This window comes from Chiloscyllium plagiosum, chromosome 32 (genome assembly GCF_004010195.1).
Source record: "Chiloscyllium plagiosum isolate BGI_BamShark_2017 chromosome 32, ASM401019v2, whole genome shotgun sequence".
In the NCBI taxonomy this organism is placed as follows: Eukaryota; Metazoa; Chordata; class Chondrichthyes; order Orectolobiformes; family Hemiscylliidae; genus Chiloscyllium; species Chiloscyllium plagiosum.
In genome coordinates, this window is record NC_057741.1 from 29375320 (window position 1) to 29401145 (window position 25826).

The 25826-nt window shown below is 37.8% G+C and overlaps 1 protein-coding gene across 1 annotated transcript in view; it reads right to left on the bottom strand.

The window, feature by feature from the left end:
• wrn (WRN RecQ like helicase) overlaps positions 1-25826 on the bottom strand; it is an 83070-nt gene that overhangs the window by 32536 nt on the left and 24708 nt on the right. The window contains exons 11-24 of the mRNA XM_043673958.1: positions 25213-25295; positions 23406-23512; positions 20864-21051; positions 20242-20416; positions 18226-18407; positions 16681-16782; positions 14416-14508; positions 12695-12836; positions 10456-10626; positions 8015-8109; positions 7719-7828; positions 5264-5403; positions 4956-5035; positions 1871-1958 (exon numbers count right to left, since the gene is read on the bottom strand). Of these exons, the coding sequence (XP_043529893.1) occupies positions 1871-1958; positions 4956-5035; positions 5264-5403; positions 7719-7828; positions 8015-8109; positions 10456-10626; positions 12695-12836; positions 14416-14508; positions 16681-16782; positions 18226-18407; positions 20242-20416; positions 20864-21051; positions 23406-23512; positions 25213-25295 (1756 nt within the window). The remainder of the gene's footprint in view (positions 1-1870; positions 1959-4955; positions 5036-5263; positions 5404-7718; positions 7829-8014; positions 8110-10455; positions 10627-12694; positions 12837-14415; positions 14509-16680; positions 16783-18225; positions 18408-20241; positions 20417-20863; positions 21052-23405; positions 23513-25212; positions 25296-25826) is intronic.

The window sequence follows — 25826 nt, forward strand, 5'->3', positions numbered from 1 at the left end:
CACATCTGGCTATATCTGTGCCTCAGGAGTGAAAAAAAGAGTGTCCTGGAAATCATTTAGCTGTTTAATACAGGATAATATTCAAAGTTTCTATTGATCCCGAATTAGTGATTGAACCAGAGATAATTTCAACCCTTGAGAATAATTTAGATAGATGGTTTAATAAAGGGAGCATAGATAGATACGGGAACAGAGCAGGCATAGGGGATTATGGCTCGTGCTCGGTTGCAATTTATAGGACATTCTCCATAGATAGCAACAAAAGATAAATGCAGATTTCTTGCAATCTCTATTCATTATCAAAAGTAGAAGAATGTAAGAGACATCTGCATTTTAAAAATACATCACAAGAGTTGAAGCAATGATAAAATGTTACTTGAGGTCTATGCACTGAATTTCAGAAATGCCTCTTTTAAACAAAGGAAGTAAACTGGGGGCCAGGTCAATGATGTGTGTTACATTTTCCCAAATGGGGAAGAATATTCGTTATTACCCACACAACCTCAATACCAATGAATTAATATATCAAACTCTGTTGGTGGTCAACTATGACGTTAGGAAAGAGACACTGTTGGGACTGGATTGGTGCACCAATAACAAATTCTCTCTCAGAATCATCTGGTGGAATGAACTCTACCTGTAATGTGTGTTCTCCATAAATGGAGAAAAAGAAAACATTAAAAACATGGGAGCCACTGAGTACATATCACCAGTATGCCCTTTCACAAGCAACTGAATTATTTTGATAACTGTCCAATTGATAATTGTTTGATTCACCACAAGTCATTGAATCATTACTACCTAAAAGCAAAATCAAGTCTATAACACTTCTGTAGAGCAAACCAACCAATTCCACTCTTCCCTACTCTATACTGAAGCTCTGCAAATTGTTTCCAAGTGCCTATCCAAATTCCTTCTGAAAGCATTCATCATCCCCACTTCCACCACTGTTGCACATAATGTTTTCCAAGCTAAAAATATAATCAAATGCAAAGGTAAATTATTCCAATCTTGTGGTAGCCTGAACAACCATTCCCACCCATCACAAAGACATCTCATTCCAACCACCATAACATCTGAATTTGTTTATCTGCTGCTAAAACCCTCGTTCAACCTTTAGAAATAGCTATTCCAATGCACTCATGGTCAACATACCAACATTCTAACTGAAGACTATCCAAAACAGTTGCACACGTCCTATTTCATACCAAGCTCAGTTTTCTTCTTATCCCAGTGCTCACCGATTATCCTTGGCTCCTGGTCACATGATATCATTTTATAATTCCCATCTTTGTTTACAAATTCCGATCTCTGCAATCTTCTTCAGCCTAACAATCTTCTTGAGATATCTGTACTCCTCAACTTTTATGGTCCTGCACATTCTCAATTTCAAATGTTCCACCATTGGAGATTATGCCTTCAGTATGCAAACTGAAAAGCTGCAAACTCAAAATCCCTTCTCAAACCTCTTCCTCTCACTGCCTCACATTAATACACTTCTTAAAATTGAAGTGTTTCACCAAGGTTTTGGTTATCTGATCATATCTTTTCACATATCTTGGCGTCATTCCTGGCCTTATAATGCTTTTATGAAAAGCCTTAGAACAGTGTGCTATGTAAAATATATTTTAGAAATAAGTTGCTGTTGTTAAAGAGAAATTCTGGAAAAGACAGCACCCTCATCAAGGATATATTGTACAGTGTCTGAAGATTATGAAAGCTGTTATTAGGTATATTCTAGTGTGAAAGTAAACATACAAAATTTGTCTTGGGTGTTTTCGCCATTTGCATATGGAAATATCTTTACTAAAAAAAAAAACCAGTAATTTGGAGATGAATAGAAAATATTCTCCAAAACTAAATTACTTACTTCCAGTTCCAGTTGCTTAGGTGATGTGACTTGTTGAGGGGGAATGGATTTTATCGGTGAACCAGACGAAGGTGGAACAAAGAAACGGCTGAGGAAAAGAACACAAAGATGCCACTATTTCAGATTTTTTAAGAAAAGACCTGTACACTTATACAGCACATTTCATTACCACAGGATGTTCCATAGAACTTTACAGCTAATAAAGGATCTGTGAAGTAGAGACACAGTTCTAACATTGGAAATGTGGCAGCCAATTTCAGCACAACAAATTTTACAATCACTTGATAATTATTTTGTTTTGTATTGCTGGCTGAGGGATAAATATTCACGAGGAGAAGAAGGATAACTCTCTTTTACATCCACATGAGAATACACTATTTGGCCTCAGTAGCTGCTGCCTAATCCCAAAGGCAGCACTTGCAGCAGTGCAGTGGTCCCTGCACAAGATTGCGTTGAGATTTTTTTTTCAAGTCTGGAACAGGACTTGTACACACACCTTTGTGACCCATATATGAGAAGGCTATTGACTATCAGTGGGGCTGGGAGGATATACCATTGACCAGAAACTAAACTAGCCTTGTCATATAGTACTGGAGCTACAAGCACAGCTCAGAAGCTCGGATCTTGCAACGAGTAACTCACCTCCTGACTCCCCAAAACGTATCCATCATCTACAAGGCATAGGTCAGGAATGTGATGGAATACTCCCCTGGGTGAGTGCAGCTCCAATAACATTCGAGAAACTTGACACTAAAGCTGCCCACTTAACATTTTTTTCTAAAACACTCAGAACGTGGGCATCACTGGCTAGACCAACCTTTATTGCCCATCCATAATTGCTCAGAGGACAGTTAAGAGTCAACCAAGTTGCTGTCTGTCTGGAGTCACATAATCCAGACCAGGTAAGGACAGCAGTTTCCCTGCTTAGAGGGCATTAGTGAACCAGATGTTTTTTTTATTTCCTGACAATCAGCAACGGTTTCAGGGTCATCATTAGATTTGTAATTCTGGATTGTTATTGTAATCAAAGTCCACCATTTGCCATGACAGAAAACGAACTTGAGTCTGCAGAAATGACCTGGGGCTCTGGATGAATAGTCTATCGATAATACCACTAGGCCACCACTCCTCTTGACTGGCACCACATCTACAAACATTCAGTTCCTCCATGATCAATGCTAGTTGCAGCAGTGTGAATTATTTGCAAGATGCATTGCAGCAATTCATAAAGCCTCTGTCCAGAGCACATTCCAAACTCAAAACCACTTCCATCTGGAAGGATAAGGGCAGCAGACGTATGGGAACGCAATCATCTACAAGTTCCCTCCAAGCAACTCACTCTCCTGACTTAGAAATATACCACCACACTTCCAGTATCTTTGCACCAAATCATGGAACTCCATGGTACAAGAAGGCAACTCACCACCACCTTCTCAAGGGCAACTAGGGATGGGCAATAACTGCTGTCCCAGTCTGTGACGCCGACATCCCAAATGAATGAACAAAAACCATCTGGATCATGGTTAAAAATCACACAACACCAGGTTATCGTCCAACAGGTTTAATTGGAAGCACTAGCTTTCGGAGCGACGCTCCTTCTTCAGGTGATTGTCACCTGATCACCTGATGAAGGAGCATCGCTCCGAAAGCTAGTGTGCTTCCAATTAAACCTGTTGAACTATAACCTGGTGTTGTGTGATTTTTAAACTTTGTACACCCCAGTCCAACACCAGCATCTCTGAATCATCTGGATCACGATAGACAAGCAATTAAAATGTAGAATAATCCATTCACTTAATTCACATGGATAAAAATTTCATGTAAACCAAAAGTAAAGCAGCTAATCTGAAACTTGATATGTTGGCCAATGAAACCGTTCAATGATACATCAAATATATGGTAGACTTAACCAGCACTGTCAGCACAGTGGAGCTCGTTAAGAAAACAGAATTGGTATACTGAAATATACGACAGACAGTCTGAACAAAGGACAGTTAGAATCAATGTATTAGAGAAATTGAGCTAAAGTAGAAGACCAATCAAAAGAAATCAGGGATGAGTTGAGTGTGAGCGTACGCTGTAAATGGATCAAAATCTGATCACAGTGATATATTTACAGTAAATGGAGTTAAAAAATGTTTGTTCTCTATATTCTGTTTATTGTTTACTGCATTTGCTTACCATTCTGGATGTTTAGAAGCAAACTAGGTACCAGCCTTTGACAATACAGCTATGAAGCTGGCATGTGGGAAGTAAACACTCTGGAAGGAACTGTGCAAAAGATTTATTCTCACATTGCAAAGCATAGCACATGGCCTTATATTCTGCAATACTCTCCAGCTGGAGAAAGTGAGGTCTGCAGATGCTGGAGATCAGAGCTGAAAATGTGTTGCTGGAAAAGCGCAGCAGGTCAGGCAGCATCCAGGGAACAGGAGAATCAACGTTTCGGGCATAAGCCCTTCTTCAGGAATCCCATTCCTGAAGAAGGGCTTATGCCCGAAACGTCGATTCTCCTGTTCCCTGAATGCTGCCTGACCTGCTGTGCTTTTCCAGCAACACATTTTCAGCAATACTCTCCAGCTACAGAGTCAAAAGCAGTTTTTTTGAATCAATTTTTTTGAATCAATAATATTTCCCTAGGTTTAACTAGGAGTTCAACTCTTACTGTGTTATTCAATTTTTTAAGAAGTTACCAATTCTGTAATGTATCAAGTTGTAAACCATGGTGACAAAAGGAGTCCCATCACACGCCCCAGGTTATGATCCAAACAAACACACAGATTACTGGAAAAAGTTGGCAAAACTGAAGAGTCATATCAGTTTCAAAACATTAACTCTCCCCAGGTGCTGCCAGATCAGAGTTTCTCCAGCATTTTGCATGTTTGTTTCAATTTCTAGCATCTGCAGTACTGTGCTTTTACTACTGGTTATGGTTCAGCCTTTCCACTAGCAATAAAATGAGCTGTTCATCTCATCCTGCCAGCTCAGACAGCACAGGCCAGACCTTCCAAACATAATTGGACAGAATATCTTGCCTTCTACGCCAGCATTATATACCCATCAGAGACATCACAAGCAGCTATACCTTTTAACTGCAGCTGCTGAAAACAGCTTTTCATTCTCTTTTCCCTTCTCTCGTCCAAACTTGTTGCGCAGTGACTGTTCCTAAAAGAAAGTTGGAAAAAAAAAGTACAAAATCGGTCCAATGGAAAAAACTATGATTTAAGGAGAGAAACAATACTGAACAGTTTTAAAATTTATTACATACATAATTAAAATGCAAAGAAACATGAAGGAAAGGATAGGAAGAGCTAACCTGAGGGATGAAATTACTTCCTTTATCTAAATTGGGTTGAAAGAGGTGATTCTTGCAAAAAGTGACTGAATATTTACCATCAGTGTCTCATTCCACATCGGGAAAGCCTCTGACTTGCCCACACAACATGTTTCACCCTGCCATCCCTGAAAAACACTTTTTTTATTCATTTGTGGGATGTGGGCATTGCTGGCTGGCCAGCATTTATTGTCCATCCCTAGTCATTCAATATTCAGTGATTTCCCAGTTTCTTCACATCACAAAAACAGCATTCAGCTATCCAACACTGCTGCACACCATCTGTTTTTATGAAATAAAGAATTCATACAAAGACTTTATTGGCAACAGCAAATAAAGCAGAAGTGCAGGAAAGAGTTAATAATTTGCTAAGAGGTGCATGGGGGAAAATAATCCCTCCATGAACAGTAACAAGGAATGGAAGAAATGTGACTGGGTGGGTGAAAGGGAGTAGAATACTTTGCAATAAATTAAATGAAAATAATGCCAGCAATGTGGGATGCACAGCAAGAGTAGGGAGGTACCGGAGAAATAATATTTCGCCCATTGTACAGAGCTTACCTTCAGGCACATTGTAGGTTGCAGTAAATCGTTAATTAAATTGCAAAAAAATTGATTATTTAGAGGTTCTGTGCCCTGCGAAACTTAGCATTGCTTGGTTTTGAAACTGCACTATTCAACAGTTAACATATTACTGCTGATATTGCAATGCACCATTATAACTGACGTACATTTACAATGCAATTTTGACTCCATAATATTATTATTTCTGGGTCATTAGACTTCCCATAAAACTAATCAAGTATCTCAATGTGTACTATGTTTTCAAAACGCGACTATTTCAATACAGTTTATAAAAAGATATACTGGAATTTTGCTCTAAAAGCTTTCTTTAAAGTTAATAGCTGTAAAGCTCATCTTTATAGTATTTTGTTACATTGCACCACTTACTTTGCGGATTTTTCAAAAGCCAAATTATATTTCTTACTTGGGTTATGCTTGCACAAAAAATTCATCGCACATGGCGAGTTAGTTCATAATTATCACAAGTGTTAGCGAGTCACAATAGGAAATTGCTAATGCCTTTGCTACCCAACCAAAGATCATTGAAAGGGTAAGTAACTCAAAAACATATTTGATCGAAGCACCATCTGGATGTAAATTCAATCAAGACTGGATAAAAGGATCACAGCCCCAAGTTAAATTCCTTTGCAGGAGAGCACCAGCATAACAAGCACATATTCATAACAAATTTTCATTCTCATTTAAGAGCAACTAGAATAGCAAGAGTGAACAATTAAAGCAATGCTCGAGTGTGTACACCTCTTAATCTAGTCTCTTCATTCTAATGACAATTCAATTCCTACTGTACTGTTTGATTACATTGCTGAGTTTAACTTATTGGAAATGGTTTTTCAAATATTGCAAAAAAGGGATCAAGTTTTCGGTCTGCATCTGGTTTAGCCATACCTAACTTAGAAGTGCCACAAAGTTTGATCTTCCAATAATCTTAAATACATTTTTGTAATTAAGTAAAAGCTTTGTACTTCACCCAATTAACTATGCCTATTTTATTTTATAATTTTACATGATTATTACAATGGGAGAGTGTCCTGTTTCCCAGGTAGATATTCAAGAAGGTATTATCAAATGAAATTGGATACATTATACATACACATTGTGTGGCATAGAGAGAGAGACATAACTCTTCAGTGGCCTCAAGGAGGGAGAGGGCTGTGTCTCCCAGATAATATTTGTGGAATGCACAGATAACTTATTTAAATATTTTAAATACCTGGTGGTACCTTTGTTAATTTTTTTCATGGCTATGAACACACTGTAATGTCTGCACAGTCATGAGGGACAAAGAACATTCGTCCTTGAAGGTGCATCACCATCTTTGATATATAACTTTTTTCATTAAATTGCATACACATTTGGCTTAATATATCTTTACTTATAAATAAATTTAATAGTTTCTTATGTTTGTAACCATCTGGTCCATCTGGCATTTGAAAACATTTCAGACGTGCAAGTTTGTGAGAATGAGATTACAAAAAGAAAATAACTTTGATGGGATGAGATCAATTCTCAAAAGCTTTACGAGATCACTGCTGGAGAAGACAACTTAAATCAAATCAAACAGACTTTTCTTTTAAAGTTTGAGCATGGACATTTTTTTGGTTGGAATATATTTGCAATGCTGTGTTCAATAAATAACACAATGCCTCAAGTTACTGTCTGTCAATCATCCTAAATATCACTGAGGAAGTTTAAATATTCAAGTGACAGCAGCTAATAATTTCACAAATATCCAATGTCAACTGAAATATAAACTTCACAGGACTGAAGGAATAAAAATAAAAAAGATTACAGAACAAGACATTGTACTATAGGTGTGATAATGTAAAAAGCAAAAAGCCCATTGACAACATTCGATTACGAAATGCTGGGATTAAATTCCACTTTGCCAATTTCGATAATGGGAGATCAAAGACAATTCTCGTTTCTTACTTTCCAAGAAGAAAATTAAATGAGAAATAGAAACCTGAAGCTCCAAATGACTGGCCAATGGAGAAGATTGTTGAGAGGATATTGAACGCACGGTTGTAGGTTGAACCTGACTGCAAGGAAATAAAGCACAAGTTAAATTCCTTTGCAGAATAGCACCAGCATAACCAGCACATATTCATAACAAATTTTCATTCTCACTTAGAAGAGCAATTAGAATAGCAATCATCCATCAGTTTTAAAATGAGGTAGGTATTCAAAAAGATACTATCAAATGAAACTGGATACATTATACATACGCTTTGGGTGGAATAGGTGGACACAGCTCTTTAGTGGCTTGAAGTCGTAGAGTGCGACAGGATTCATTAGCTGCCTTATTTAACCAATTTCTTCCCTGCAAAAATATAAATCATAATGGCATAATTTTAAAAGAATATGGATTTCAATTATTGCTTAAGTGGGAACCAATGTATTTGTGCATAGTCTGCTGAACAGATTATCCTGAAATCCTTTTTGGTAAGTTTACATACAATGATTTTATGTATTTCATAATAAACAATTCTTCTACAAACCTTGGAATACATTCTTTAGGGAAGTACTTGAGCTTTCGTGATTTCATTTGGAATACATTTCCATAGAAAATTTACTTTAAAAAAAACTGCTTATGGGTTTTGCAATTAAAAATATATTGAAAACAATGGGTTTTCAGGGTCAATTTACTTGTGTGAATTTTTTTGGCAGGCAGCCTCACCTGCCAAAAACATGCTGAGAAATCTCAAGCAGAGCAGACAATGAGTAGACAATATGCACAGCCAACAGAGCACTCAATAATTACATCAGCCTTTTTATTTTCTGGGCACCCATCACAATGATAGCCTCCAGTGAATGCTATTTGAAGCATCACTCAATGGTGGCACCAAGCATTCCAATGTAAAGCAGCACAGGCCAGATGCAGAATACACTTCCCTCTGCTTGGTTCCAATCACAGTAAAGGAGAAAGTGAGGACTGCAGATGCTGGAGATCAGAGCTGAAAATGTGTTGCTGGAAAAGCGCAGCAGGTCAGGCAGCATCCGAGCAGCAGGAGAATCGACGTTTCGGGCATGAATCCTTCCTGAAGAAGGGCTCATGCCCGAAACGTCGATTCTCCTGTTCCTTGGATACTCCCTGACCTGCTACGCTTTTCCAGCAACACATTTTCAGCTCCAATCACATTAACCCCAGTTTGATAATTATAAAACATTAACCACCACTAAATGGGATGGAGGGTGAATTTGTTCAAAACCTGAAAACTCTCCTCATTATTAAAGGAAGTTAGGTCATGGGCACAGCATAAGTCGAGAAAGGGAACCATTTTGGACATAGAAGATTGAATGACTTGCATCTGTTGCTAAGCATATAGTGTGATTTTTCATGATCACTGTTGATCTGTCTTAGCTCCATCCACTTGCCCTGGCTTCATATTATTTAATATCTCTTGGCTAGCAAAGGCCTACACAACGTATACTTAAAATTAATTGAGCTAGTATCTACTCAGTTTTGTGCGAGGTGCACAATGCCGTCATCTTTTCTGTGTAGAAGCATTCCTAACTTGCCTCTTGTATGGCCTGATTCTTACGTTACAATTGTATCCTCTTATCCAAGACCTCCTTCACCTGCGGGAAAAATCTCGAAAACTATCAAACCTTTCAATTAATTTCTTTCGAATCCCTAAAAATTCCAATCAAATCACTTATTAACTTATGTTCTTATGAATACAAATCTTTATCCTACCACAGATTTGAGCACAAATCACAGACTGACATTCTGCTGTCATACTGAGAAACTCCTGCACTGTCGGCAGCATCAACCTTCAAATAACAAGTTTAAATCCAAGATTCCACTTGCTCTATCAGGTGCAGAGAAGGATCGCAGGAGACAAGGAATTCTTCCCTTATCCTAGCCAATATTTATTCCACAATCAACATCACTAAACACATTGTATTTAAGTGGAGTTGCAGTGTGCAAGTTGTTTACTGCACATTGGAGATTATAATGCCTACATTTCAAAAATATTTTATTGGTTTGCGTTTTGGAGTTAGTCATAATCATGTAAGTTGATATATAAATGCAGGCCTTCCTTTCTGCACTTAGCGAAGTCAATTACTGAAATTTGAAAATGAAAATGAAATTACTTTAGGCACATACTTTTGGTACAATTGAGAAGTTATGGAGTGTAGAAGGGAAGGAACAGACATGTGAAAGATAGCAAATAACTGATAGTTACAGATAAGTCAAAATAAATGTTTCAATTTGGAGATATAAAGGATAGTTCTCTTTGGGGAAAAAAAAGTGTTGTTCCCAAACAAATTGATGTGGAGCAAATGATAAGAAGATTTCTTAAAAATCTGAAGGTAAATAATTTTAAGAATACTTTTGTAATTTAAAAAAAGAACGTTTTGATAGGGATTGAAAACTGAAACATCAATTTCAGTTACCAGGAAACTGATTACAAACATTGGTTCATCTCTGTAGGACGGACATAGTTAATTGATTTGGCTTTAGTACATGGTGTCTACCGTAACATCTTCCGTAAAATCGAGGTTTGTGAATTTTACATGACACTCATTCTGAAAGTATTTGGATTTTCCTTCCGCACCAAGTGAACACAAACAGTTGGACAATGAGCACATTTGAGCAATTTGTAACAATCCTGAACTTTCTGCAGTATCCCAGTAAAAGCACAAAATGAATCAAGCTAACCTTGGCAGTCAGAGTATTTATAGTAGCAAATCTGTTGAAGCTGGATTTTTCTTGCAGGAAGCCCTCAATAATGAGCTGCTGACCCAATGCCTTCCACCAGTTTTCAGGATGGTTCTTTCCACTGCCAAACAGATGGTGATTACGATGCCTGTCTGGCAAACGCTGGGAGTGCTACGAACATAAGGAAAATATGTTCATCACTCATCAAGCAAACATTCAATATCACAATTACTCCGTCAGACATGGCGTATTAGTTATACCATCATCAGGATCCTTGGTTTTCTACATGGCGACGAGAATAAAAGGAAAAATAAGACTTTAACAAATCACTAGTTCGGCCTCAGCTGGAGTAGTGTCCCCAATTCTGGGCCTCACATGAAGGCTTGAAGGAAATAAACTCGCAGGCCTATAAAGATATCGCAATGGAAGTCAAGTCACCATAGTGCTATAAGATCGTAGGGCTGTCTCGTCATTGGAGGGGTGGTGGTAGGTTAACTTGTGGGTCACTAAGGCGAAGGGAGAGGTTAAGATAGAGTCCTTCATGATAACCTCAGCCAGTGTGGTTTGGGGAAAAGGGTGTAGGGAGAAAGGCAGGCAGATTGGGTGGGAATGCAGGTGCAAAAAGAGCTAGGTGTCCTTGCATACCAGTCACTGAAACTAAGTATGCAGGTGCAGCAGGTAAAGAAGAAGACCAACATAGTATTCCAGTATTCAAATCCTGTTGCTATGAAGACCAACATAGTATGTTGGTCTTCATAGCAACAGGATTTGAATACTGGAACAGTAATGTCTTGCCTGAATTGTATGAGACCTTGGTGAAACCACACCGAATATTGTGTGTAGTTTTGGTCTCCTTATATATGAAATCAGACTGGATCAGTTAGAACTATATTCACTGGAATTTAGAAGAATGAGGTGGCAGGGGCAGAGAATTTCATAGAAATCGATAAAATTCTAACAGGACTAGAGAGAGTATATGTTCACTATGAAATTTCTTCATCCAGAGAGTGGTAAGGCTATGGAAATCTCTACCAGAGAAAGCAGTTGAGGCCAAAATATAATTCATCTCCTTCTTGAAAACACTCACAGTTATTACCAGTAAAGAAATCAAAAGATATAGGGCAAAAATGAGAACAGAATCCTCAGTTAGATAATCAGCCACTATCAAATTGAACAGCAGATCAGTCTTGAAGGCTGAATGGTCTACTTCTGTTCCTATAAATAGTAGTATGCCACAATATTCATTGGACAGTGATGCAGAAACAGTGGGCTGAATGCCTCCTTCAACACCATAAAAATTCTGTGATTTTTGTGCTAAATGGAGATGCTGATTAGCATTAATAATATACAGAATCCATAAAAAGAAGCTTGAGCGCCTGTGGCAATGAAGTGACTTCTAACTGCAGTCATCTCTTTTTTACCCCACAGTGACGTAACACACCACACATAGCTTAAAAATCTCAGACTGGCATGCATTTATCAGTTAAATTTCCTCATATTAAAATTCTATGATGACATTTATAATAGATTCTATGTAAACTTACTACACTGAAATTACACTATTCCGACAATGGACACCATGCACCAGTGCAGCGTGACAAGTCTATATAAATAATTTCGATTATAAATCCCACTATAAATGTAGCATAAAAATACTTAATGGAAATAAAAAATAATGAAGAGTACATTCTTAGTACCAGGTCCAGTAATTGTATCAACTATAACCTCACTTCATCTGATTTCACACAAACTCTCAAAGTAAAGGTAAAAAGGCAAGGTCAAAGTTAAGTCCCCATAATCCTATATTCTCGTAGAAAGAGATGAGTAGTGGCAGTTTAACCAGTATTACTCTGCAGCGTAGATGAACCACTCAGTCAACTGAGCTAGCCAATCCAACAGTGTGGGTTCAATTCTCATATTGGCTGAGGTTGTGATGAAGAACTTTCCTTCTCAAACTCTCCCCTCGCCTGAGGCACGGTTACCCTCAGGTTAAATCACACTCATGTGTTTCCCTCAGGAGAGAGCAGCTGTAATATTCTCTGGAACAAGGTGACTTTACCTCACCTTACTCTCAAAGAATATCAGAATATCAAGGAATATCAAAGCTATTGTGCCAGATCCAGAGCATCACAGTCATATGGTGGGAAACAGGTTAACCGAAGACAAATATTAAACTCACCCCACATTTGATATAAAAGATTTTTTTTACGTTTTTGTATTTTAACAGCAATAGACTTACGGATCCTCGCAAGAACAGAACAGGAACTCCAATGCCAAACTTTTCTCCTAAAATACGGACTGCAGATAACAGTTGATACACTTCCTTCCCAAATTCTTGCATTTCATTTTCTAGGTCATCTGCCAAAGTGCAGCTATCAACTCTACAGCAGAAAACAAGAAAAATATTAAACTCTTACAGTAAACCAAAACAAAAATCAACAACGCAACATTGCATGTGTTTTAGAGGGATTGTTTGATATAAATTTCCCTTATATTTTTAATTACCTTTGCTAACAGAGAAGAAATTCGTATCTATACAATACTCGTTATGTCTTTGAGATTAGGAGAATGCTCCAAAATACTGAATTACTGATTGAAGTACAGTCACAGTTATGGTGACAAATGCAAGGGTTGATCTGTGGTAAACAGGTTCACACAAGTAGAAAGTAAGAAGACTGACTTATTAATTTGATTTGTGTGTTTTGAGTTGGGGGATGAAAATTGATGGACAAAGCGTGAGAAGTCCTTTGTCTTTGAATGGTGCCACAGAGTCATTTACATTAACTGAACTACTGTTACACATAAACAGTTGTAACATCCAGAATTGAGCCTGCTACCTAAAATTCAGGCAATCACTCATTATGAAAATAGAGATTTGCTATTAAATAACCTATTGTCGGGTTTTCTGTTTTGATAGCTTTGATGGCGTAAGTCTCTAATACAAGAGATCCTTAGGCCACACCTTCCAAAACCACAACCATTTCCATCTCGAAGAACAAGGGCATGATAGCATGGTGGCTCAGCAGTTAGCACTGCTGCCTCACAGCACCAGGGACACAGGTTCAATTGTACCCTCGGGCAACTGTGTGTGGAGTTTGCATATTCATCCCATGTCTGCGTGGGTTTCCTTCAAGTCCTCCAATTTCATCGTACAGCCCAAATTAGTTCAGGTTAGGTGGATTGGCCATGCTAAATTGCTGACAGTATCCAGGAATGTGCTGCCAATGTGGGTTAGCCATGGGAAATGCAGAGTTACAGGGGTGGGGTGGGTCTGGGTGGGATGCTATTCAAAGGGACAGTGTGGACTCAAAGGGCCAAATGGTCTACTTCCATACAGTAGGGATTCTCGGAAATACATGAGAACACCACCAAGTTCTCACCACCACTCAAATCCTGAATAGAAATATATTGCGGCTCTTCCACTATCACTGGATCAAAATCTTGGAATTCCTTTCCTTAGAGAATTGTGGGTCCAGTTATAGCATATGTTCAAGAAGGCAAGCAAGGCCCAAATCCCAACAGTGAATTAAAAACATCAGCTATAAGGCATTATAAATAGATTTATTTGAATCATGAATTGAACATTGTACTGTAGTTAAGTATTCCAGCTTAGTTCTTCTCTTGAAATCTAGTTAAATGTTTCAAAGCATTGTGGAAATTGTACATTTAACATAGCTGATCCCAAGAGTCACAACATATGACTGAATATCTTCTGGCTAATTGTACAGTTATAAAGAAGAGAATTATTAACAAAACCAGAACAAGCATTTCTTTTACTGTGTACATAATTTCATAAGCCATTTACCTGACTCAATAGGACGCTATATAGAACATGAATATAATGAGAAATATATTTGGATCAGCAGGGAGTCTGAAAGCTCACAAATCACAATGATTCTCAAAATGACATCTCAATCATTAATCTAACTTCAATCGGGGCTCACAGGCTGAGTTACTTACCTTAATCTACAATTGTCACAACATCTATCAGTGCCAATGATCCCAAGGGTAGCCTTTCTGAGCTGTTCATCTTCAAAATGGGACAAGATAATACTGTTGGAAAGGAAAAATTGCAGTCACTGACACAGCATCAGGTGAACATACTTTGGTTGAAGATTTGTACCTCAACATTCAGATGCCTAACATTTTATCAAATCAGGGCTAAAAAATGGAGTTAAGAATGAGAGGAAATTGGTATTTTTACTGTGGGAGAGAGAAATGAAGTAAACTCTGCATTAATGTAGCACCTTTCAATTACTCAGAAACTAACCTAAGACAAGTCTCAAGCTTGTCCCCATGATATAGCAGACAATTTGTGGATAGTAAGGCACCAGAAATCATAGTAATTTGCTCTGAAAAATGTTCCAAGGTACTTATAAAATTGCTTTCAACTGATAACGTAACAGGTACCGAATCAAAGACGGATATATTAGGCAGAGCAGCTGAAACCTTGGCCAAAGAGGTGGGTTTTAAGCAGCAATCTTAAAAAAGGAATAGGTGATGCGGAGAGGTTTAGGGAGGAAAATCCAGAGATTAAGGCCTGGATGGCTGATGACTCAGTTACCAGCAGTGGAGCAAAGAAGTGGGGCTGCACAAACTGCCAGAGTTGGAGAAACTCACATTTCCTTGAAGGTAAAAGGGCTGTGGGAAGTTACAGAGACAGCAAATGGCAAGCTGTTGAGGGGCTTGAATCCAAGATGAGAATTTTAAAATAGAGATATCAGTGCAAGACAAGCCAAGGTAGTTAAACAGGTACAGGCTTGATGAAAACAGGAGCTTTGTACAGGTTAGTTGATCAACTTAAGTTTTAAGATTATAAATGGGGAGGCAGAGAGATTTGAATGATGGGACAGCATGAGAACATTCCGGCATCACAGACAATGCAAGATAAGCTGGGTCTTAAAGTTCACTCTTGGGTTTTGTGTATTCCATCAGTAATGGCACTACAAAAATAATGAGACTATCCCTTGCGTGCAGTGCATATTTTACTTATTTTGAGACTGACTGTAATAAGTAATTTGAAATAAATTAGCAGTTAAATCTAGCATTAGAACAGTTAAATCTGAATGTATGTTTGCTCGCTGAGCTGGAAGGTTCATTTTCAGATGTTTCGTCACCATATTTGGTAACATCATCAGTAAAACACTGGTGCTTGCAACCCACTTTCTATTACAGTTAAATCTGGAGGGAACAAAATCAAGAATTGCAAGCAGTGTATAAGCTGAAGCAGGAGCAGAGTCAATGTTATGAGGTTGTAAGTAAGCAGTCTATGTGCTGGAAGAGATATTAGATTTTCAGGTCAAACAAGACACTAAGATTGCGATTATCGCGGTCCACCTGGGACCCTGGACGTAGAATGGAATGGAATTTATTTTTAAAATGAGGGTGAGCTGAAAACAACAGCTTTGGTCTTCAAACATTTAAGTGGTGGAAATTTCAGCTCATCCAGCACTGGATTTTTTAAAGTGGTCTAACAAAAAGGCAGCAGGGACCTGTAGTGTTGCTAGTGAAGGAAATCTGAGCATTGCCAGGATACATGTGAAAGCTTACATGCATCTTTGGATGGTTTCCAATTTTTTGGCAGAGGAGGAGACAAACTCAAGTACATTGAGCCGGATGGAACAGTGAAACCAGGTAAAGGTAAAAAGTATGGAGATGGGCTGAAGGAGAATTGGGCATGGGACTTTGACAAAGGCTGCAGGGAGGTTAGTGAGGAGAAGGAAGTATACCATGGTGGCAATCATAGACTACATTGTTTCCAGCCTATTCCTTTCTGGGCTGTTTCAGGGTTGCAACAAGAGCAGCAATGAAGTTTAGAGAGGTTCAAACATAGAATTCAAGGGAAGGTAGGCATGAACAGATGAGCAAAACAAAATCAGATAAAATCAGTTGAGACCGTTGGATGAAGAATAAATATTGACGGTTAACGGAGAGAATTCCCTTCTTTCCTTCTAAAGGTTCCACACAGTCTTTCAAGCATATAATGTTGCAAGACCGGGCATCAATTCAATCCTCATTAAAAGCAAGACATTTCAAATAATAAAGCCCTCCCTCATTACTACACTGATGTGTCAGTTTTGATTATGTGCTCAGGTTCTCGTGCGGAACTTGACCTAATGACACAGTGACTCAGAGATGAGTGTGCTACTAACTGAGCCAAACTGGCACAGACTGGTGGCATGAAGAATGGATATAAACAGTGAGTAACTGGAACTAAACACTTACTTTCTTCTGCACTTTGATGATGTGAGGTATTTCTTTATTTTTTCCATCATCTTAATTTTGTAGGCACGGAACTTTGGGCTTTTAATCTCACTCAGCAGCCGTCTGAACAAACAAACAAACAACGACTGCATCAATTACAACATACACACTTGCTGCTTTCTCAAGCGATGCAAGATTTTATCCAAATTCTGATAGATTAGTCCATGTCCTTCAAATTAATTTGATCTTCTCTTGGGCATATATCATTCCCAGAAAGAGTAAACTTACCACGTCCCTGTACTAGCAATATCATATACGAACTAACCATTAATTGTATTATTGTATATGCTTTGCAATAATACACTGAACATCAATTTCTTGCTGGATTTTTCTCCATCCTTACAGTTAAGCACTTGAAATTAGCATTGTCAATATACCCCAGTGATGTTAAGAAAGGAAACTTTGTCACAACTCAGCACCTCAAGGCACAATATGCTGGACTGGAGGGTAGTCTGCCATTTGTGCGTGCGTACACACACATAAACACACAGGTAAGCAAATTACCAAGGATAATAGTTCCCTTATATTCACATTAGCTTTGTATCAATAAATATATTTACTTTAATATTTAAATATCCATATGGGCCATAGTACAAGACTATATAAAACTGAAGGTCCCAAGCTTACGATTTTTGTTAAGTTTCCTGATCTTAATCACTGCAAAAGTGGAGCATTACAATTACGTTAGGGACACAGTCACTTAGGGCTCCTAGTTCTCATGGTATACAATGACCTTTGCTGGAAAGCACATGTGGATAAGCACCAAGCCACGGTTGGGCTCTGCTATGGTGACTTCCGATGTCAAATAAACTCACAGCACTCCATTTCTAAGTTCACTGATGAGCTGGAGTGCTGCTGCTGATGCCTGAACGGCCATACACAGAACAATCACCAAATTCAGAAATCCTGAGTGACTAATCTCCAATAAGGTATCAAAATATGCACAGTATTAAAGATTTCATTTAAAATAATTTCTTCACAATTCTTATTGTACCAAAATGAATTGACTGGGGAGAATCATGCAACTTCAGAGATAATGCCTTATTTAGGTATTAGTTATTAAAGTATTAAGATAATACCTTGAATTAAACAGTGCGTTATAAAATCGCATTAACCAGTTAAACAAATTTAAAGTGCAACATCATTATGAAACTAGAATTAGAAGTAAATTGATACATCAACACATCGGGAAGGTGGGGATAGGAGTTCATTGGAATCCCATACTGCAACTAAATCTCACCAGTTTTGAGTGAGAAAGTTAAAACAAAGTGTTGAAACTGGAAGTTATTTAATTTTCTTGGAATTCAAGTTTTCAACAACTTTCTATCCCATTTGAAAAGTGAGAAAACTACAAATTACTTTATGACATTAACAATTACATCATTAAGCAAAAATGCAGCTGAACTAAAAGGTACTTCCATCTACAATGTACAGTGAAGATTCCAATCTGTTAATAAGCAAACACTACCTATTTATCCAGTTAAATACGGACTGACAGTACGTTACCTGTTTAACATCATGTCAGCAGGAGACCATAAGACATGACAAGCACTGGGCAAACCATCTCGCCCAGCTCTCCCAATTTCTTGATAGTAGGATTCCATTTCTTTAGGAGCTCCATAATGAATGACTTTACGAATATCAGGCTTGTTAATCCCCATGCCAAAAGCAATGGTAGCCACCACACACTGGCAGAAAAAGATGTTTGTTTGAAAATGTGAACCATTTAATTAGAACTGCATAGGACCTATATAAATAATTGTACAGATTAGTCAGAACAGAAAACCATAACATCTAACAATAACGGTTGCTGTAAGGTAATAATGAAGATAATGGCAATCAGAGCAATTTATTTTCAAATGCTAGACAAACTTCAGACAAGAGTAGGTGAACAGTTATACATTGAAATTGAAAAGTTACCATCTGAGATGAGTGTCTAGCTCACAACTAAAATGCATTGGATAGAATAAGGTTTTTGGATTATGAATACTAACTGAACTCATTACCGAAGGTGAGGTCTTATTAATTTCAGTCTCAGTTCTTTTAACTCAGTTTTCAGTTAAGTTAGGAAAAAAGTTTGAAAAGTTTAAAAGGTACCAACTATTTTTTTTGTTCCCAATTTTTCTTCCCATCTCTTTATAGAGTCTACATTATGTTCATGTTCTAATCTTTCAATTCAAAAGATTAAGTGGCGCTGTTCACCCAGATGCCTCATGCCCCATGCCAGAGTTTGATGTTAACACATCTCAAATTGTTGAACTTGAAAGCTCTCAGTTTTAGAAACCTAAAAATGTACAAGAGAGAATGAAAGTGAGAAAGAGAGAAAGAAAGAGAGAGAGTATATGAAGCTGCCAGAGAGATATGTGCGTTGGCTATAGCCTTCAGAATCCACCTGTTAACAGAATATCAACGGCAAGGAAATTTTAACTTCCTGTGTTGAGTTATAATGACATGAATTTGCAATCTAAGTGAGCATCAGATTACAATTTGCCACGATTCTTGACCATCAAAAATGAGGAGCAACAGGGAGTGTCAGCATTCATCATTTTAGTGGTATTTCATGCCACAATCTTGGCCAACCAGAGTCAGGTTTGAGGGGTGAAAATTAATCCTGGTAACTTTTTTGTGCTCTGACCTGTTGGTGTTTACAGCATTTTTTTTAATTTCAGAGGTCCAACATTCACACTGTTTTGCGTTTGTAATAGACTAAAGAAATTAACTGTAATATATATCAGTGTAAACCATTCAATGGTCAGCATTTAAACACTGATCCATAGCAGTGGTGCCTCTTCAGACATTGGGAGAGAAAATAATGAGCCCTGAAAAAGATATGCAGCAGCTCTGTAGATGCAGTCTTTCCTTCAAACCATAACAGTGAAGAAAGTGTTTTTGGAGCAAAAGAATAGCAAATCATTTTAGCCTTCCACAAATCAAAGAAAGATCCAATCTCAGTGGTGCCCTGTATTCCACTGGCTGATCTTCGATAAGATGCAGAGGAAGAATTCACAATTATTTGTTGTTTCTATTGCTGCTGAAGGGAAAGAATACAATTAGCTCAAGCTCCTGTTCGCGATTGCTATCTACTGCTGGAAATATTCCTGTAGTTGCTGGTTGGGTTAGTGTTTGGAAACTGTTGTGACAGCCCCCGCAGTTAGTATGAAGAATAACCACTTGGTAAAAGTAGAAAGTTGCCACTAGTGATATGAGAAACATAGTTTAAGTTGTGACAGCAATCAGGAGAATAAAGAGAAAAGAAAATGGGAAAAAAATAAGTTAGGTATCTGCTGAACCACTTTGATTCAATTCCATTTTATTCAGCAACGGTGAATCAGAAAATTTTCTGCACTACACTATTACTTTTGGCCAACTATTGTCATTTTTAACATTGGTACTCACAAGCCAGTACACCCAAAATAACCAATATTGATGGCCTGAAAATAGTAAATGATATACAGCTTTACACTTTAAGAATAAGGCATTGTGGTGCTGGTCATGATAGGTTAAATAAAAACTGTTTCAGACCTGAATTTCATCCCTCATAAACTTGTGATGGACGTCTCTCCTCGCTTTGATGCCCATGCCTGCATGGTACATACCGCAAACAATATTCATCCGTGACAACTCTTCAGCCACTTGTTCTGTGGTTTTCCTGGACGGGCAGTAAACTATAGTGGGACCTTCAAACTCAAAAGTGAACCTACCATTCAAGAGAAAACATCTTCATAAAGTCAAAAGCCATACTGAATTTGTTGAATAATGTGTAAATTTTAATTAAAAATCACTTCATCCGTGACAACTCTTCAGCCACTTGTTCTGTGGTTTTCCTGGACGGGCAGTAAACTATAGTGGGACCTTCAAACTCAAAAGTGAACCTACCATTCAAGAGAAAACATCGTCATAAAGTCAAAAGCCATACTGAATTTGTTGAATAATGTGTAAATTTCAGTTAAAAATCACACAACACCACGTTATGGTCCAACAGGTTTAATTGGAAGCACACTAGCTTTCGGAGCGACGCTCCTTCATCAGGTGATTGTCACACCTGGTGTTGTGTGATTTTTAACTTTGTACACCCCAGTCCAACACCGGCATCTCCGAATCGTGTAAATTTTAGCATATCTTATCACTTTAAGTAAATACATACGTGTCCCTTTTAATTAAAAATGGCTTTAAATCTTGCTGAATGTCTGAAGATTTAGAGCCAACTTCTAAATACAGGTTGGGTCGGTCAAATGTAGTACAGACAATCCGAGGGTTCTTCAGTCTCAGACTCTCTATGATGTCACATCTGATTGAAGGGCTGGCAGTGGCAGTCAAAGCAACAACTGGAGTCTAGTAAAAATAATCAATCTTATTAACAAAATAAAACAGACCCATTTAGACATCAACAGGTATTTCCATTTTTTGGATGAGGGTTACACAGTGCAGATTTTTAATTCTAACGGCCTTAATTTCATTTAAGAAACCACACGATGTGGGCCTCAAGTCACATACAGGCCAGGAGAAGGTTCCTTCTCTGAAGGCCTTCAGTGCATCCCAAACATCCAATCAAGTGTTCCTAAGACTGACAACTCATTATGCAAAAATGAACTTAAAATGCAAAACTGTACTAATTAAACATGTTTAACATTATATACGATCATGTGATGAGATGGGGACTTACCCGGACACCAATATTTTAAAATGCAAAAATCAAGTATATTTTGGTCATTTTCTTTTCTGCTGCCAGCCTTCAGTTTTATAACTTATTCAAACTTAATCATTTAACAGCTTATAAAGTCTAAAGCCAAGGACCAAGTTTACGCAGTTCCACCAGCAAACCCAATTATAGAGTGACTTTGTTTTAAAAGAATGAAATGGAGTACAGTCATTTCTCTGTATTTGAGGGTTCTGTTCCGGAGAACCCCCACAAATGATGAAATTTGCGAGTATTGAGGTAATTTAAACAGATTAAAAACAGATTAGAAACACAGATATGCAGACTTTTGCCTGCAGATGTTGATTTTTGTTACCTATTTTTTGGCGTGGATAGGCGAATTCACAATTCCTAATTTCACAGATACAGAGGCTTTGATGTAAAAGGTTTTGAAGTTAAAAATAGTAAAAACGATTCAAACTAAAACTTTTCTTCAATGCATCCCAAACATCAAATCCAGTCTTCCAGAGACTGACAACTCATTATGCAAACAATGAACTTGAAATGCAAAACTGTAATAATTAAACATATTTTAAGATTATAAAGTATGATGAGATGGGATTTACCTGGGTGCAAAGATTTTAACATGCAAAGTACAATGGGTGTAAAATTTGTCTGTGTAGCAACATAAAATGGATTTGCGGTGAACATTAGCTGAATTTTGCAGTCTTCCTGATCTCCTTTCCAATGAAGGTCATAGAACAATCGTTCAAAATCATTTGGAGACTTGCTTTTTGAGTCTGTCACTTTCTCTTGGAATGAGAAAGTCCTGCCAACATTTTTCAAGTCAATAAAAATAATGAAAAACTGGAGTAGGCTGTCAATTTGCTAAAATTTCATTTTATCCTGTAGGCAAAGACCCATCTCACCCCATTGAGAACTAATCAGATTACAGATTAGATTACAGATTACATTACAGTGTGGAAACAGGCCCTTCGGCCCAACAAGTCCACACCGACCCGCCGAAGTGAACCCACCCATACCCCTACATTTACCCCTTACCTAACACTACGGGTAATTTAGTATGGCCAATTCATCTGACCCTGCACATCTTTGGACTGTGGGAGGAAACCGGAGCACCCGGAGGAAACCCACGCAGACACGGGGAGAACGTGCAAACTCCACACAGTCAGTTGCCTGAGGCGGGAATTGAACCCGGATCTCTGGCGCTGAGAGGCAACAGTGCTAACCACTGTGCCACCGTGCCGCCCACCAATCAGTTGAAGATTGCAATGTCTTCATCAATATGGCCTTTGTGAAATCTCAATAAATATCATATTTACTCATGTAGAAGTCAATTTTTTTGGACTACTTTTAAAGATTAAATTTATGGGGTCGACTAATTCATGGATACTACTTTTGAGTGGCTGAAATTCATGTTACAGTCCAAAATACCATATCATTAACAAAAGTCCACTTCATCTCTAAACAAATAAAAAGGTTATATGACTGTCTTCCACGATTACTACAGAGAAACTGAACTCAGCTGAGCTGCACACAAAGGGAGGTTGTCACCTGATTCTGACCTGATGTGTCTTAAACCTTTGCGCCAAATTGGTGTGAATTGTACATCAAACACATAATAGCATGAAAAAAAATTCACTTCTTGATGGTAACATTTAAATACAGGATAATACCTTGACTCACAAATGTCGACCTGTCATCTGTGAATAACTAGGGGTGCCAAAAAATAGAGCATTGAATGTTACAGGAAATCTATTTTTACTCAAGTATGTACGGTAGTTACATTCTTGGGTCCTTCTAACCCCAATGGATAACTGGAAGCTAAATAGAAGCAACACAAACTGAATTCGTATAATTGTGTCATAGACATTTCCAAACCTACCACACCAATCTATCATGCAGCCCATATATGAACAACTGCATCAAATGACCTCATATCTAACCAATACTTTGCATTACTATTTGCTAGTACTTCAAGGAAAAATAATTTGAATACTTTCTTGGTAAAGACATTTCATCAGTTTACCTGTGGCAGAAAATCTTTCAAGGTTCCAAGTTTTCTGTATGAATTTCTAAAATCATGTCCCCATTCAGAGATACAGTGAGCCTCATCCACAGCAACAAGAGTTATACCTGGCAGTAAATCAAAAGACAAATACATTGAGCAATTGCAGACTGGAAAAATATAATTATTAACTTTCAGCAGTGGATAACTCTACAAATCAGTTACTGTTCCCATATCTATGCTTTTAGTTTAGAGAAAGGTTAAATACTGCAAATGCCAGAGATCTGAAATAAAAATGAAATGCTGAAGAAACTCAGTAGGACTGGCAGCATCCATGGCATGATAAAGAGAGTTAACGTTTCGAGCTTAACCTGAAGAAGAGCTGTGTTAAATGAATAAATGATTTCGCTCCAGAGATTCTGCCAAACCTGCTGAGTCCTTCCAGTCCTTTCTGCTTTAAAGTATATGCCTTTCCCTGGTTGACAGGATGGAGGATTGCTCTCTGGCTATTCCACACTTTGAAGTTAACAAAATTTAATTGGGTTGAAAGGAAAATGTTTGGGGAGTTTGGAGAAAGAAATCAGCAGAAGTAATTGGATGCCTATTTCAAAGGGTTATAGAGATGTACAGCAAACAGACCCTTCGGTCCAACCCGTCTATGCCGACCAGATATCCCAACCCAATCTATTCACACCTGCCAGCATCCGGCCCATATCCCTCCAAACCCTTCCTATTCATATACCCATCCAAATGCTCTAAAATGTTGCTATTGTACCAACCTCCACCACTTCCTCTGGCATGGGGTAAATGGCCTCTTTCAGTGCGGTCTGACCCTATGATTTCATCACAACACCTTTATTTGAATGCAGCATGCGAATTTTCCACGCAACAATCACAATCTAAAATACATTAAAAACCTTACATCTGCATGCACTACTGCGGTGTTCCTTTCCATTAATTTTCCATTCCATTTCTTGTTCATCTTTATGGAAATTTCCAATATATACGTTTGCCACAACCAACATTCCCTCTAGGATGCAGAGCTGTGCACGTGCAGCCGCTCCAAGGTTTTGAGCACAGCAACCAGCATCAGCACATCGACTGAAGCACTGACCTCCAGTTACAGACGTTGCTGCTATGCATAGATCACAAAGGCTCATGCAGCCAGAAAAAAAATTAGAGGGAACACTGACCATCATATAATTACACACTCCTGTTAACAGCAGCATGTTGGCGATGTATGTTTGCTCACAGATGTGTCTGAGAAACATATTGTACATTCTAAACTTTCTGAACTGCCGTCTGCTTTTCTAATCAATCAATTATGAACAATAATAATAACAACCTATTCTTAAAACACACAAATAAAAATCCAAAATATGAACTATATTATAGATATACAATCTGGTCCAGCAATTCTTCATTTTCCTGCTCTACTTCATTTTGTTCTGAGCTACACTTGAAAGCGCTGTTCATGACAGGCCCATAATAACATACAGCAGCTTAGTGCATCCTGGGTGCTCTCCACAATTCAATGCTGTTGACCTTGTGATCTTTACTCTGTTACAATAAATATTTGCCAATACTGATATCTAGAATCGGAATTTTGACATTGATCCATGTTTCAAGTAGAGATAGGCATCAGTCACTTATGATGACAGTAATAACATCCTAAATGGAGTCACGAAGTATCTTTAACAGATTTAATTGAAGTGGCTGAACTGCAGTGCACTTGCAATACAACAATCATCAGCTCTCCTAAAATTTAAATTTTGCTTTCGAAGTTGTATCCATTAAAAACGCATGAAAGGAATTAAGTTGTACCTACCAACACTGTCATCAAGTTTCTTGAGTAATGAAACAGATCCTGAACAGAATTCAGGAGTCATATAAACAACTTTGAAATGACCCCTAAAGATTAAAACAGAATATGAAGTCATTTTAAAGCAATCTTGCTCCAAAACATACAAAGCTCAAATAGAATTCCTATTCACACTAAGTCCATTTCGATCAACCTACAAATCCCTTTCTGCAATTTCTAATGGTATCTCACAATTTAGTCATGCAAAAGGATTTTTTAAACTCTCCCACCCTAAACCATTTTTGGCACATTTGATTGCAAATTTTTGATGTGTTGCAAGTGCATAGTGTTTCCTTGTTTTTTTTTGTTTATTCATTATAGTTTCTTTTGTCATTATTTCAATGTAGCATTTAAATAATGCTACAACAAAATATCCTAGCATTTTCTTTTCTATATTCATTTTCTTTCAAAAGAAGCAATACAGAGACAAGAAGAATTCTGTATTATGAAGTGTGCTATGATTTATGATAAATTACCACAAAGAGTGGCAGTAGAAGATTTAATAGTAGCATTCAAACTCTGGAAAGGAGAAGTTTCAGGCAATGGAGAAAAAGCAGGGGAGTGGGGAAAAATTGGAAAGC